General features: G+C 39.4%; 3 protein-coding genes and 1 non-coding gene across 5 annotated transcripts; 2 read left to right on the top strand and 2 right to left on the bottom strand.

Moving 5' to 3' along the window:
* The first annotated feature begins 296 nt into the window (after window positions 1-296).
* On the top strand, window positions 297-368 carry trnap-ugg (transfer RNA proline (anticodon UGG)). The gene has a single exon. It is a non-coding gene; the product is annotated as a tRNA-Pro (tRNA).
* An 800-nt stretch (window positions 369-1168) lies between these two features.
* ncbp2 (nuclear cap binding protein subunit 2) lies at window positions 1169-6892 on the bottom strand. Its single transcript, XM_067596279.1, has 5 exons — window positions 6714-6892; window positions 4996-5082; window positions 3878-3972; window positions 3548-3686; window positions 1169-1824 (listed from the first exon to the last, which is right to left on the bottom strand). The coding sequence occupies exons 1-5, from the start codon at window positions 6786-6788 to the stop codon at window positions 1726-1728; spliced, it is 495 nt and encodes a 164-aa protein (XP_067452380.1). The 5' UTR covers window positions 6789-6892; the 3' UTR covers window positions 1169-1725.
* A 1781-nt stretch (window positions 6893-8673) lies between these two features.
* Window positions 8674-11468, bottom strand: fkbp2 (FKBP prolyl isomerase 2). 2 transcript variants are annotated; one of them, XM_067596278.1, is made up of 3 exons: window positions 10901-11468; window positions 10767-10802; window positions 8674-9124 (listed from the first exon to the last, which is right to left on the bottom strand). In XM_067596278.1, exon 1 carries the CDS (start codon window positions 11328-11330, stop codon window positions 10914-10916), a length of 417 nt encoding a protein of 138 aa, XP_067452379.1. In that variant the 5' UTR covers window positions 11331-11468; the 3' UTR covers window positions 8674-9124; window positions 10767-10802; window positions 10901-10913. The 2 variants fall into 2 exon arrangements, with proteins under 2 accessions (XP_067452379.1, XP_067452378.1); XM_067596277.1 differs by lacking the exon at window positions 10767-10802 and having other exon boundaries at window positions 10901-11466.
* A 1040-nt stretch (window positions 11469-12508) lies between these two features.
* Window positions 12509-13978, top strand: ncbp2as2 (NCBP2 antisense 2 (head to head)). Its single transcript, XM_067596275.1, has 2 exons — window positions 12509-12721; window positions 12841-13978. The coding sequence occupies exon 2, from the start codon at window positions 12932-12934 to the stop codon at window positions 13235-13237; it is 306 nt and encodes a 101-aa protein (XP_067452376.1). The 5' UTR covers window positions 12509-12721; window positions 12841-12931; the 3' UTR covers window positions 13238-13978.
* Window positions 13979-15918: the final 1940 nt, after the last annotated feature.

Below are 15918 nucleotides of genomic sequence, written 5' to 3'. Positions count from 1 at the left end.
CACCAGTGCTATGAGTTGCCTGCAGATAATAAATCATTTGCAGATAATTGGGCTTTGGTGCATAAAAAGCTTTGGTGCATAAATAAAACACAGCAGACTTCATAGTAGCTGATTGAGTGTGAACCTGCACACAGCAAGCCTTGCATAGTTTAAATGTGTTTAACACCAGTAAAACCTTCATGGCGTGAGGTAGGTACAGGCTTTAGAAGGTAAACAGGTCCTATTTTAATCCATTGCAAAACTGTTATGCAAGCCTGAAAATTCGTTCTCCATTACAGAGAGCAATTATAAACAAGGGCTTGTTGGTCTAGGGGTATGATTCTCGCTTTGGGTGCGAGAGGTCCCGGGTTCAAATCCCGGACAAGCCCTTACATTAAAGATCTTTGATAGCATGTGTGTAAAACTGCAGGACTTTTAAAGGAATGCTCACTATGAGTCAAAGATGCGACTATTAGCATGTTAATAGTGCTGGTAGTAAATGAAATGTGTCTACTTGCATCTGTAGACCACAGTTTACTACTAAACCTGGAAATAACCTCTAGCTCATTTAATCATTAGTCTTCTAGAATAAGCAGATAAACTGTGGCCTCAGCACTTGCTTAGATTAGGATAGACATGATGTGTTTGATTGATCAGTGAAAGGAGATTTTTCTGCAGACAAAATGATCCTTTGGGAAGAGAAGACTGTTGCAGCCTCAGAGTATTAAGCTGTCTGCATGAAGCCAGGAAAGACCTGGATGTCAGGATACAAATCTATTAAAGAGATTTCAACTGATTTAGTGTCCAACTTTATCATTAAAGCTGCTGTAATCAATATCTTTATATTAGCAATGGATTAAATGTGAAAGAAGTCGCTCAGAATGACAAACTGTCAACTGTCATAAAGTTAATCTCAGCTCGTTTTTATTTTATAGCCTGCATGACTTTACCGTTTTGATTCATTCTCGCTTCTCCCTTCAACCCTGTTTTAATAACTTAAAAAGATGATGTGTCAGTGTTAAGTTTTTGTTTCATTTGCTATATGCACAGAAACAAAACATAAGAGTAAAATAACTAATTTTGCTACATTCATAATAAAGAAAACTGTAGCAAAGACTCAAATTATATCCACAAAAGAAAGTAAAGACCTTTGGATAACCAAACATCATCATTAAGAGAAAATAAACACTTGTCAAAAAAACGGCTTTATTTAAAAAAGTAAACACAATTCAGGACACAAAGTTTCATTCATGGAAATGGGGAAGATCACATCATGCTTCCTTTCTGTTACTCCAGCAGACTATTATTGGAACCTGACACACAGAAACTCACCGAGATCATTTTGACGAGACTGTGTGTCGTCTTTGTACAATATATCATCAAACACTACACGCGATCAGAGACTTTTTTAGCCTGTAGGGAAATTTTTGATGTTTCTATATACAGGATGATGAAACCATCACTAAATATCACAGTAACTTTGTGGTTTAGCCTGTGATAGTAAGTCTGGAAGTCACAGAGGTAGTCAGAAAAAAAAACAAGCCCCCCAAAGGAAATAAATAATAGCTGCTAATACGCAGCGGGTCCAGTGGTCCATGCAGACCAGCTGTAGATTGTTTAATGGTGACAATCTGTGGTTGTATGTTGTGGCACTGTTGGAGCATTAATCTGATCCGGGGGGGAGGGGAGGGGAGGTGAGGCTCGAGCTCTGTGTAGTCCAGACAGACTGCTGCGGTGGCGTTCGGTCTAGAAGCTGTTGCGCCCCTCTGTGGTTCGATGCTGCTGAGCCAGTTTACCGTAGCCGCCTCTGGCTGGGTCGTAGTCCTGCCTGTACTCGTCTCTCACCTTCATGGAGACAGAAACACGACCAGAGGGCAAAAGAACAAACACAGGAAAGATTATACTCAAACATAGAGGAAAAAAAGAGAACTAATCCATTAATTACACATTTTTAAACCATTCAAGTAATGGAAATGGCTTCAGTTGCAAAATCTTTTGCCAAGAAACTTCACCTAAGTTTTTTTTTTAATTTTTTTGCAGTTTAAAAAAATTAAGTTCTATTAATAGCTCTCATTTATTGCAACTGTCTTTTAACTTTTACTGTTTCACAATTTATATCTTTTTGTATGCTGTATAAATTAACTTGTATTTTTACTATTTTATTTATTATTATAAATCGCATCCATATAATCAAATCAAATACTAACTGTACATATGTATTTTCAGAATAAATTTATTGTACAAGTACACTGAATATTACTTATGTAACAAAATAATCTCAGATGAGTTACTTCACCACATCTCAGCATCTTCAGGTGTTAAATGTTGTTGAAAGCTTTGAAAGCTGGTAAGTGGTCCTTTGAGCTTTAATTACTCTGTGACATACATTCATCCTAAAGGTATAAGGTATAAACATCGATGCTAAGAATGTGTCATTATCAGGGTAATTCTGGTGGAGAGGTTTTATCAGAAAAGTTACATAACAGAGGGAAGCAAACTTGTGAGAATATTTTCCCACGATAAACCAGTGTTGAGTCCAATGTTTGACTCTTATTTACATTTCCACGTAGCACGCTGTGAACGGCTGCAAGAAAATTGGACATGATTATGCATTTTGTATTTGTTAACATACGGTTTCATTCTTCAAATGCCATACTATAGTAATACTGTCCCTTCAAAGGCCACACTTAATCATGCATAATTTATTTTGGAAGTTATATCACTTTCTAAATATCATACGGTTGACTTAAAATGTCATGATATAGTGTATTGATTTTTTGAAGGCCATTTCAGTATAGGCCATTTTTCAAATGCCATAGTGCGCTCTAAGTTTTATTGTTTTCCAAAATGCTGTACTGCAGAAAATCCAACTTTTTTCAATATGAAGGAGACACAAAATTGGTAGAGAGTAGACCCCCGAACCCCGTGTAATGACGCGACCGCATGGGAAGGTATTTGATGTATATACCCTCAATCCTACACCCTCATCCTACACCACAGCAACAGCTGGGTGTCAAATAAAGTTTACTACTATTAAACTACTAAAATCACTAGTTACTTATCACCCACCTTGTACCTTGCACCTTGTATATCTTATTCTATATTTCACAGTGCGACTTGTCTGTGTTGGTTTTAATATAAACTAGAGATTAACAGGATATGGATTTTTTTTTTGAAAAAGGTCCACACACGCATTTTTGGGGTTGAAGCTGCTGATGTGCAATCTGTTCAAAAGAAATCAGATATTTATGCCACAATAAGCATTCAGCGTCAAAACTGAATCCAAGCACAACAGCAAAAAACAATATATTTGTGACATTTATTAAACTTCTTAAGATCAATTCAAGTTGGGGAGCTTCTTGTAGACAATCAATATAGTTCCTTTAAACTGTTCAAGCTTAAAATAAATGATCCAGCAAACTGCATCATGTCCATCCAGCTGAGATCCAATTATCAACAAAAGTCAACAAGTCTGACCCTTACGTGTGATTTTTTTACAACCTGCCAGCATCCACACAAACAAACATTCACACAAGTATTCACAACACATGACTGTGAGATTTCTTACCTGTCCTCCAGACTTGCCGCGACCGAACTGCCGTCCCTCCTTGAAGCCGGTGTCCCAGTCTGTCCTGATGATCCGGTCGTCCAGCCGAGTGCCGTTAATGAAGCGCATGGCGTGTTCCGCGTCCGCACGTGTGTAGTATCTGTAACAGGAAGGGGTTAAGGTCTGCAGCAGACTCTTAAACTTACACCACGTGCACACTCAGTGCTATGATGGTATAACATGAGCTTGTGACGTCTGTGTCGGTAACCAGACAGGCAGCTGACTTAGTTTCAAAGCGTGTTTGCTGTACATGAATGCAAACAAAGAGTTTTTTCATTTTTAAAAGGATACTCTACGAAGCAGAATCCACAAGCCGTCTTCTTCACTTTATCCAGGCCGATGATGATGCGCTTGACGTCTCCGCTTTTGGAAAACAACTCATGTACCTGCTCATCAGAAACAAACAAACAAAAAGAAAACCAACACACACAAGTGAGAATTGTGTAAGAGCTTGTACGAAATATATGAGTATTATAGAATAGAATATTCTGGATATGTTTTTGACACAATAGATTTGAAAAATATCATCATTTCAATGTATCTGAAGCTTTTAAAAGAGGACTGAAAAAGTAAAAAGCCAGAATAGGGCTGTCCCCAACTCACGATTTTCACTGTCGACACTTTACATTATTACTTTCTGTTTGTTTCTTCAATACAGCCTCCTATGAGAATTATTGTTCATGTCTCCGCCCAGTTGCCGCAGTAACAGTACAATCAAGCGCCCCCTGATATAACAGCCTACGTAGTCTCAGTTTACCTGTAAGACTTGTGTTTATTTACATTGTTGTTCATCATCTGTGATGTGAAAACGTCACACTTCCACACAGTCAGAGAAATAAAGAGTGTGCGTGCTGGTATTAGTTCAGTTATAAAATCTAAGCGCACCATGGAGCGTCTCTCCTGCCAGCTGCTGACAGCGCTGTCAGCTGAAGACTGGATCACACTGGACAGGAGGGGAGACGGTAGAGACGCTGGTGTGCGTCTGTTTACTGAGCAGGAAACGGTCGCTCTGTGGTGGGCTGTCCATCCTTCTCCGTTTCCATCACAGTCATGTCGGCTATTTAGGTCGTTTAGAGACAAGAATCTGTAAATGTTTACAGACTGTCATGCTGTCACGCTGCATTACTCTGTGCATAATGACATGGCTAAAAAAAGGCAGCAGTTCGACCGAAGAAATGCAAGTCGACTCAGGGGTTTAATGACAGATGCATCGACTCAGCAACTTTCAGGCAGCAGCCGTAGGCCAAAAAGGGTGAAAGACTAAAGAAGCAACAAATCTTTTAGTGTCCAAGAACCAGATACTTTCTTGAAATCTTATAAAAAGAACATGAATGGTATGAAATCGATTTCCAAAGAAGTTGGTGCATTAACTAATGGTGTGGTCAGAAAAGAACAGCGATGTATCCTACCTGCTCCTCAGTGGTGTAGAAGGAGAGGTTTCCCACATACAGAGTGTGGCTACCCTTTAGCAGCTTCTCCTGTTCATAGCGGTTACCCTGGAAACACAAACATCATCGTAAATACCAGTATGTTCTTCACTCAGTAAGGACACGAGCCAGAGCTTCAGTTTATAGTGGTGGGCAGCTTATCTCTGCAGCTGCTACAACAACTAGTGACAGAGTTGGGAAACAAAGACCAAGTTTTGTCTAAAAGGAAGTAGATAGAAAGCCGACTAAAAGTAAGCAGACATAACATTTCATTTGTATGTGAAAGCTGTACATGTCATTCTAAAACCATCTGGGCATTAATCGGCTGCTGAAACAGCCTTCACTCCTCTATAAACAGCTTCAACAAGATTTTGAAACCTGGCTGCCAGCATTTGCTCCCATCTTGCAACAAGGCCATTAATGAGGTCAGACGAGGTTGAGGTCTGAGCCGACAAGTCAAATACTTCCACACTAAACTGGGAAAAACATTCTTTATGGACCTGGCTTTGAGCACAGGTTCATTGTCATGTTGACACAGGAAGAGTCTGTTACAAACTGTTGACTTATATAATCATGTTTTGTGTTCTGTACCATTAAAAGGACAGAGTCAAGTTTCCAGGTCTGTCTTAAAACAACAGTCAAGAGCCCAAATGAACATTGAAATAGGTTTTTCTTGCCATAATCATTTCTCCTGTTTTTACTGACCATTAAAAGACCCCTTCATAATGCACTTACAATGTAAGTGATGGGGGACAAAATCCACAGCTCTCCTTCTGTGCAAAAAAGTATTTAAAAGTTTATCTGAAGCTAATATGTACCCTCAGCTGTCCAAATGAGTCAAATCAAGTAGATATCTTTCAACATTACAGTCTTTTTAGTGCTAAAGTCCCTCTTTTTGTTGCTATACTTCCACCGCAGCTCAACAGGGAAACACTGTCTGAGGAAACCCAAAGAGGGAATTTGATGCTAAAAAGACTGTAAATGTGTCAGATATCCACTTGATACGACTAACTCAGACTGCTCAAGCCTCATATAAGCTTCAGATAAACTTTTAAACTGAGGATTTTGGCCCCCATCACTTAGGTTAAAAGCACATTTGAGGGGGATCCGTCAGTTTTGTCCAAAACTCCAAAGATATTCAGTTTACTGTCATAGAAGACTGAAAGAACCAGAAAATATTCACATTTAAGAGGCTGGAACAGAGAATTTGGACCTTTTTTCTTTCAAAATTTTACTCAAAACGATTAATCTTTTATCTATTTAGATTGAGTAATGCAATAGTCGGCAAATAACCGATTAATCGTTGCAGCTCTAGTTTTATATTGTTGTTATAACGATATTTAACGTTACACCTTTTACTTTCAAATCAGTCGCAAAAACCGGTAATTTAAGTATCATTACTCAGCACCACAGTTGGCTTAAAAGATATTTCAAGTAACGTAACAGCTAACCTAAGCTAATTACGTTAAACTGCAATATCGCTTTAGCCTCACCTTTGTACGAAGTTTAAGAAAACGTTTCTAAAAGTCTGAATAAACCATATAGTCTACGGAATAAACACACAGATCCAGTAGCAGCGTGCAGTGAGCTGCCCGCTGCTGTTAGTGAACGGCGGCTAACTGTAAGCTAACGACACAAACCGTTATGTTGACGTTAAAACATTCAGTAATGTGTTCACCAGAGGTGTTTTTCTGACTTACCTTAAAATGTTGGTCTCTGTATTGACTAATATCAATGTGAGAATCACTATTCAGGGCATTTAGTTTAACAGACATTGTGAAGAAATGGTGGATACGCGGTCTCCAACTATTCAATTATTTAGCGTTTCAGCTAAAGCATGACGTTGCTTCCGGTTCGTATGTCCGTCCTTTGAATGACTCCGGGTGCAACAACTGGATATTCAGCCAGCTGAGTGGCTTCCAACGCCGTTCTTCTTCGTCTTCTTCTTTGGGGTTTAACGGCAGTTTGCATCCTTAGTGTTGCATTACTGCCATCCTCCGGAGTCAGTCAACTCCTACAGTGTCCGGTTTGTCAGATTTTTCCGATTAATCCTTTTTTCCTAAGAAAGCTAAACAGACACTTCCTGCCTTGCCCTCTCTCACCACACTCCAGTATGCCCTCCAGACCTGCTCCTGTCAGCCTTGATCTCCTCATTACCTCCATCATGTCCTTTCTTTCTGATGTATATTTCCTGCAGTTAACAAGTACATGCTCTAATGTTTCTGGTACCTGACAATGCTCACAAAGTCCAGTTGGATGCCTCCCTATAATGTGGATTCTGTTCAGGTTACTGTGTCCTTTTCCTAGTCTGGTCATTATTTCCTCCTCTTTTCTATTTCCCCCCCTACTTCTCTCAGTAACCACTCTATTTTGTATTGCCTCCCAAATCCCTCTTGGTAACATGTTATATTCAGTTTATATGCACTTTAGAGCTATGGAGATTTCTAATAATGATGATAGTGATTTTGTTTGATTCATATTGAATTAAAAACATCTTAAATTGGTGTAAAATATGTTATTTAGAGCAAATACAAAAGCACGCCATAATAAATCAAAAACACATGAGAAATGGTGTCAGCAGAGCCCAGATTTAAACCTTACTTTACCCATAAAACTCTTTTAGTCATATCTCTAATACACACTTACACACCCATAATCTAATATAGCATTTAATATCAGTTAAACTTAACAGAGAGCTCATGGAGGACAGACAGTAATTGTAATTTATTTACTACAGTGTGTATACTTGAGTTGTTTTCGCCTTGGAACGGCAGTTTTTCAATAGAGTTAAAGACTTTTGTACTAATTTGCTGGTGATTTCTTATGTTAGGCCAGAGTCTGTTGTGATGTTGTTGCAGCAATTCCCGTTATCCAAGACAAATTTCTCCAGAGGGAGACAACAAAAGTGACCTTAACAAGTAATTTTAAATGTATGAACGATGTTGATGATACACCAAATGTAAAATTCTTTGACCTTTAAAACAAAGAAACAGATGTTGATTCATCAAAATAAATATTTTACTATATATATATATATTTTTTATTACTATCTGCCTTGTCTTTGCTTAAAACTGTACTCAATACATGTACCACGAAATCTAATTCTATAAATTTAGCATTTGTAAAGTGGACCATAGTCACATGACTACTGAAGCAGGAAGTTAAACTGCAAGATGTGGTGCCGAGCTATTGGCTGCTGTAATGTTGTGCAACTGATAGACTGCTACTCTTGTTTGACTTGTTTGTTCTGAGAGTTTGTGTTTGAACTTTTTAAAATAAACTTGAACATCACTCTGCTCCAGGACGTGTGCCAAAACACTTTATAATACATTGGTTGTTGGTGTTTCCTTTGGCCTTTGTCACGTACTTGACTTTTAACAGCGTGCAAGTTTGTAAGTTGAGAAACCTTCATGATTAAACACTACAGTGCATTTATAGGGTGTATTTACCAGAATTTTTAGGTATTTAAATGGACTTTACAGATGAAGATGAAGTGTTAACATCATCCTTTATAGACTGCACAACCCAGCTACAAGCCTGCTAGAGAGAACACATTAGAAATACAGAGCTATTACTAAAAACACATACAAATGTAAAACCAAAGAAAGGTGTAAAAACTTGGGTATTTTCTTGTTCAATAAAAGCACTTCAGACTGAAAATGGTCCTGTAAGGTCTAAATTTTATTATCACAATTCAAAAAATTTGACGTGAAAAAGAAAATTACCCTAATCTATCACCTGTCTTAACTGCTGACAACATTAACAACCGTAATTATTTTGCAAAAAGTAAGAACCGATATGAATGTACCCGCTTATAAATCACAGAAAATGAAAACATAAATGAGATGAAACAGCAGGGCTTAAACCTTCGACAAGATACTGGGCTTTAGCTGCAGACTGTTAATTCTACTAATGTTTAACAAGGACATATTGTCAGTTCTTGTATCAATAACTTCAATCCAATAAATCAGAGCATATTAAGCAAAGCCAGTAAAAGGAGGGCAGTGGCTCTGCCGGGGGGGGGGGGGGGGGTGACAACTCTACTCCCAGATCTGCCTTGTAGTCTTCATCAGAGGTCACATGATCTCATTCCTGCAGCGACTCCTGGAAACTGAAAGAAAAACGATGCCAGTAATTAACACTTCACATTCACGTCATTCAAAAAAATTGCATATAAAGCTCATTTTATCCTTGTAGGTATGAATACTGAATGAGTAGGTGATCGTCTCTGACGGTGACTGTGAAGCATGTTGTTTTGGGTGTCAGAACTCAGGTTCGATAGGGATTCTACTATTTTAGTAGGCATACGCGATATATATATAAGTGGTAGATGTATTATCCTCTTTCAGCCCTCAGTTATGCCTGATCATGTGGAGATTTATCTTGCAGGAGATGCAGTTCTTCTCTGACTGTGAGTGAACATCACAAGTATAATGTCACAGGCAGACAGACTGTTGCCTTTTAGCATTTAAGATAAAAGAAATATACATATTTGATGGTGAAAGTCAGTAAAAATGGCCTTTTAGTATCAAATATTTTAGTATTACTTTTCTTATCCTTGCTAAGTTCTTAGAATTATATATATAAGCAAAAATCAACAGTCTAGTCTAACCTTAGATGAACCTGACAGCACTGAAAGTTTATTTCTACCAAAGCCATATTGTGCTCCACATTAACGTCATATAGTACTGACACAAACAGTCAACAGATTGTTTACTCCACTGATCTGTTTTATAGAATTGTACATTACATATATAGGATTTGGTGAACCACCACCTGGCAGGCATGGTTCAACAATAAGGCTCACCCGATCGCCCGGGGCGAGTAAAATGCCACGTCAGCTAGTAAATCTGGCAACTCATTTGCCTGATGGGGCATGTTTCAATCACATGTTTCAATCATTTTTTTTAAATCATCGTCATATCATTCTCTGGCACACAGCGAATCCCTCTCCCCTAGCATGCATCAGAGAATAACAGCGCACGCTGTTGACCAATCAAGAATCGAGTAGGTTAGTAGTGTGATGTGTGAAACAAACATCCCTCAGGAAATGTGAGTAATGTCAAATAGAGGAATCAGTGGAGCATGTAATGTTTCACTGCCAGAAATACTCTCGAGAACGAGAAACAAAAATGAAATCAGGAAGCCTGGACTGGAAGAAATTAGTTTAAAAAATGTATTTGCCTTCAGGTTAGAGAGACTATTACATTATTTGACAGAAACAGTGCTGATCAAAAAGAACTTAGTGTTCAGTGAAATATAAGGGATGGGTCAAAACATTTACGATATGCAAGACAGTTTGTTGCTTCGCGTCGACGACACTCAGTGACATTGTTCTGTTTCATATACTTAAATAAAGAGACTCTTCATACATTTTTCCAGAGCCCAAAATAAAATAGCCTAACTCTTGTTTTGTCTGACCAACAGTCCAAAACCAAAAGATATTCAGTTTTTTTTTAAAACAGATAAAAGCAGAAAATCCTCACATTTGAAAAGTTGGAACCAGAGAATTTTTGGTGTTTTTTGCTTGAAAAATCACTGACACAATGCATCAATTATTGAAATCACTGCCAGTTATTTTTCTTTTCTAATCAACTGATAATTAGATGTAAATTAATGGAAAAACTGTCCACCAACTTCCCAGAGCCCAAAATAAGATCTACATATATCTTGTTTTGTCTGACCAACAGTCCAAAACCCAAAGATATTCAGTTTATAATAATAAAAGACAAAGAAAAGCAGAAAATGCTCACACGTGAACAGCTGGACCCAGAGGATTTTGGCGTTTCCTGCTTGAACGATTAAAATCGTTGCCGATTATTTTTCTTTCGATGAATCGACTAATCGTTTCAGTTCTACAACTTATGTTTAAAGCAGCTTTCTTTACCATCTCTGCTACATCAAAGGTCGGATCTCCTCTCGATGCTGAGCAGCTCCACTTCGAAGATGAGCGTGGCTCCTCCGGGGATCTTAGGCGGAGCTCCCCGGTCTCCGTAGCCCAGCTCGGAGGGGATGACCAGCTTCCTCTTCTCCCCTTCGCACATTCCCAGCAGGCCCTGGTCCCAGCCTTTGATCACCTGGCCGGTTCCCAGGGTGAAAGTGAAGGGCCTGTCGCGGGGGATGCTGCTGTCAAACTCCGTGCCGTCTTCCAGTTTGCCCGTGTAGTGCATGTTCAGCACGTCTCCTTTCCGTGACTTGATGGGGCAGTTGTCCACTCGCTTCTTGATGCCGATCTGCAGCTTCTTCTTCTCGGCTCCGTTGACCACCGCCGGGCTCAGAGAGAGCAGCGTCACCGCGAATAACAGCAACACCCGCATGGCCGCAGTCCCCGCACGATTTCTAGGTATTAAAGGGTTTGAGGTTTGGAGAAGCTTTGTGAGTGATGAATCAGGGAAAAGAGCCGCTGAGTGTGTTGCAGAGAGCGGATATACGTAGGAAACTTCACCGGCTGGTGTCACCATTAAAAACTTCCGGGGAAAAGTCTCTGACGATGCTGAAGTTGGTTTCAGATTCGATATTTTCTACACCCATTTAAATAGTGAAACTTTTATTTAATTATTTTTTATAATTAATCCACGGACATGGTCTAATGTGACCATTAACCACATAGGTACTAATCAGAGATTGTTTTTTTTTTTTTTGTGATGATGTAATGCTTTAAATGAATATATATAAATGAATATATATAAAATAAATAAATGAATAAATAAAACACACAAAAAACTAAAAATTAAATAAATAAAAATTAAATAGGTTGGGGGCGACTCCTCGGATTTATCTGGTGACCCTTTGGAGGGGCCCGACCCCTATGTTGGGAACCACTGGACTAAACTAGTTAACTGTATATAAAGTAGTTGAAACTAGTTCCACCTCCAGCAGCTACAACAGTAACATGCTGCTCTAACACTGATGCTTCAGTATTAAAGGGAAACTTCAGCATTTTTCAACCAGCAAACAAGGTCAATTATGACTCTTTATATTATGAATTTCTGATCCATGGAGGTTTTATATTTGTAAAACTTTCCTTGAGCCAAGAAAAGCTGTGACGTCATCACAATGTAAAGTCTATTGGCAAAGCAGGAACTTGCGGGCAGGGCCAGTAGGGGAAACACCACTGTGCATATTCGGTGGGCCACACGACGTGGAAGCAATCCTAGAAGCTAGAAACTTTTTTTTGCCATATGTGACAGCCGTTTTTAGTCCGGTATGCAGCTTTTTGTAATATCTCCATGGTCCTCTTCCACGGAGCCTGCCATGTTTCTGCAGTAGCCCAGAACTCTAGAGTTCTTTCGTTTTTCTTATGTTTTTCACAAGTGTCGCGACCACCATAGTCCATCTACACTCTTGAAGGGGAGGGGGAGAGGTTTTCAGTTGGTTGCAATCTGCAACCTCACCACTAGATGCCACTAAATCCTACACACTGGTCCTTTAAAGGATCTGAATAACTGACTTCTTCCACTAATGACCCAAACACATCATGACTAAAAAACAATGCAGATTAAAGACTCTGGAGACTTTTCAAACAACCTGCCAATTTTGTGAAAACTTACTTAAAAAGTACATTTTCAGAGTTTTTTTCCCCACTCAGGAATGATTCAGACCAAGAAAAGTGTGGATCATTCTCCTCCAACCTGAAGCTAACTTCCAGCTCTCTCCACAGTTTGTTATGTCACCCCCTGAGAGCTAGCGGTCACCTGGAGCAGCTGAAGTAAGTCACCTTTCTTAGTGATACTTATCAAAATTCACACCACAAATACAACTAACATAACAGTATGTCATCGATGTATATATATCCACAACTAACGGTGAACGTTGGTGTTATTTCAGGGCTGAACTATCCCGAGAGTTGGACGGCGAGTTAGCAGGCTAAGCTAACGTATCAGCTAGGACACCGATCTCTGAGGAAACACTTGAAAAAATGCTCGCTCGCATGTTATTTACCCTTCTGAACAGACTCCAAGTCGTTGAGAAGTTGGCAGAGTCTCGTCCGATCCGCAGGGCTGCTCAGATCACAGCCTACGCCCTCACCAAGGCTCAGTTAGCCGGCCAGGACGCCTCGAAGCGGGTCATGCAGTCGCAGACGCTGCGGCAGGTCCGGGAGGAGGCTGGACGAGTCCCCGGTGACCTGGGAGAGGTGGGCAACCGGCTCAAGAGGGTCCAAAAGACCTTTGTGAATGAGGTGAAGGAGGGCTGGAAGGATGGGTCCAGACAGATCAAGAAATAAAGACGGTCAGACTGGCTGCAGGATGTTATAGAGACTGGGAAGCTATTGATGACAACCACTCTGTCCGATAATGGACTCACTGACCTTTCATGTTTTTGTAACCTCACCAGACTGCCAACTGGTCAAACTGAAGGAGACATCATGTATAAATACCCCTCAGCAATGCATGACAACTGTCTGTGTGGTGGTTAACTACAACTGTCTTGAATAACTGGCTTCATGTTGGAAACGATCAGTTCATGTCACTCTTGACCTGCAGCCAGTGGCTAGTAATTTATCATAAGTAGGAAAGTTTAGATAAGTACATCCAGGATTCCCACATTTCTCAGAAAACATGAAATTGTGAATTGTAAAATTCCTTGTAGAGAAAAGTGTGTGGAAAAGTCAAAACTGCAGCGGCAGCTTGGAAAGGTGTAAAATGGTCAAGTGCACTTCTCAGAAGTTGGTTGAAGTTGAACTACCAAAGTGTACTTTTGTACCAGGGATTAGTTAGAAGACGGCATCAATAACAGATGATTCAACTGGACATGTACTGAAAAAAGTGGTATTTCTCTTTCCACCAACCAAACCAATACACCAATCCTGCCATAAAGTTTTTGTGGATCTGAACAGGAGTAAAGCTGTCAGTGTAAATCATTTTATTGGCCTAAAGTGTACAAAGAAAATAACTGGTGTATAGAGAGAATGAATTCACTGTTTTTCTGTTACTGTATAAATAAAGATTATAATTTATGATACAAACTGTGTCACTTGAGAGCTGTGCTCTTTAAAGTCCCCCTCCAGTCAAAAAAGTGTTTGACGTTGCAGAATGATTGACAGTATGTGCAGTTCGAAACGTGACATTCATCTGATGAAGGGGATAAGATAAGATTGAGCTTTTTGGTGAAGAGGCAGACATCATGTGTCTGGTACTTTTGACATAAAAAAACATTTTCTTATTCACAGATTCTGGATTTTTCAGTGAGGGGAAAAGGTATGTTTAACTAGTTATTTTGACTTGGGGGGGGGGGGGAAACCATATCATTCATAAATAGGCTACTTGTTCAAAGCAGAATATTCTTTAGAGCAGCAACCATGATTTGATTAGTGGATCGACAGAAAATTAATCAGCAACTTGTCTGATAATCAAATAATTGTTTTAGTCATTCTTTTAAGCAAAAATGCCCAATAGTTGCTGGTTCCAGCTTTTCAAATATGATGATCTTATAGTTTTTTATGTCTATAGTGTCAAATCTGCAGTTTGTCCTCTGCTGCCACAGCTGAGTCACAAGTTCACAGTTCACTGCTTCCGAGTTGTAAACCATAGTCCCTTCGTTTTCACAACTCCAGCAGGATAACAAGAGATATATGAAACCCAGAAAAGGATTAACAGCTTAATTAGGATAAAGATAAGAGGACTTTTACTGCTTGTCAGCTGGTTAACCCAAAGTGAAGAAGTTGTCAGGAGACCAGGATGTCTTACGCAGGAACATTTATTGAAGCTTGATCGAGGAGAACAGAATTACAGAACAAGTGAAACACTGTGCAGTGCCACTCAATTCTGCTGTCTACTTCCAGACAAGAGTATTAAAACCCTTCAACAAATCCTTACCTTTACTACCGCCAAGTAAGGTTGTGCTTCACACATCTATGCCTCTGTTGGTCATTGAACTATAAGCCACACACTATGCTGATTAAAGTTAACTGAAGTCACGTAGTCTGTACACAGATTACTTGCTACCTTGAGACCAGTCTGACCATCTGCACAAAGCACAGCATATCTATCTCCACCTGACCTCGTTTCCCATAAGAGACGGCCAGCCTTATCAAGACAGCTGCATATCCCGTCCAACCCCAATAAACAGAGATATATACCAGAAAATGACCAGAGAATGACCCGTGGAACACAAATATTTCCACCACACCGCTCCTTGGGAGATTTGGTGAAAGCGGATCCAGAATGATACAGCTTGTAGAGGATATATGCACACCAGTGAAGCATGTGCAAAGACTGGCTTCATATCTCTGAGAATAAACCATCCATCCTTTGGCTTTGACAAGACGTTGACCCAATATAGTGCTGTCACTTACAGTAGAGCTTCAACAATTAGTTAATTAATCTATTTATAATTGATTTGGCAGAAAGTTATCTTGAGTACACCCTGAAAGCATTTAATCAATGGTTTGTGCTTATGTTGTAATATTTCTTCATGTCAGACTATGAGCACCTGTTTTTTTCCACGATGGAAATAAGTCCATGGCTTAATAGCTGTATCCCTGACAAAGTCTGATGTGTTGTCAATAAACCTAAACCTATAAAAAATATTCTGCAACTACTCTGCTTATCATTTTTATTGTTAAAGTCGTTTTTAAAGCGAGAATTTGATGGTTTTGGCTGCAGATTTCATGTCTCAAAGTTATAGATAATTGGATGTCTGTGGGTTTTTAACTGTCGGTTAGACAAAACAAGACATTTGAAGGCATCACCTTGTGCTCTGGGAACTTGTGATGGGAATTTTTCACTGTTTTCTGGGGAAATAAATGGACAAACCAAATTTCATGTATAGAAAAGTGTAAGAGGAGATCTGATTTCTGCCAAAATAAAACATATGTCTGTGAAATGAAGCCAAAATTCACCTATTTTAAGACAATAACATGAGCAGAGGAGAGAGCACAGTTTGCAACATCTTCAGAAATGAGTA

This window comes from Thunnus thynnus, chromosome 8 (genome assembly GCF_963924715.1).
Source record: "Thunnus thynnus chromosome 8, fThuThy2.1, whole genome shotgun sequence".
Classification (NCBI taxonomy): domain Eukaryota; kingdom Metazoa; phylum Chordata; class Actinopteri; order Scombriformes; family Scombridae; genus Thunnus; species Thunnus thynnus.
The sequence above is the reverse complement of the archived record's forward strand: the minus strand, read 5'-3'. Positions and strand labels throughout refer to the sequence as shown.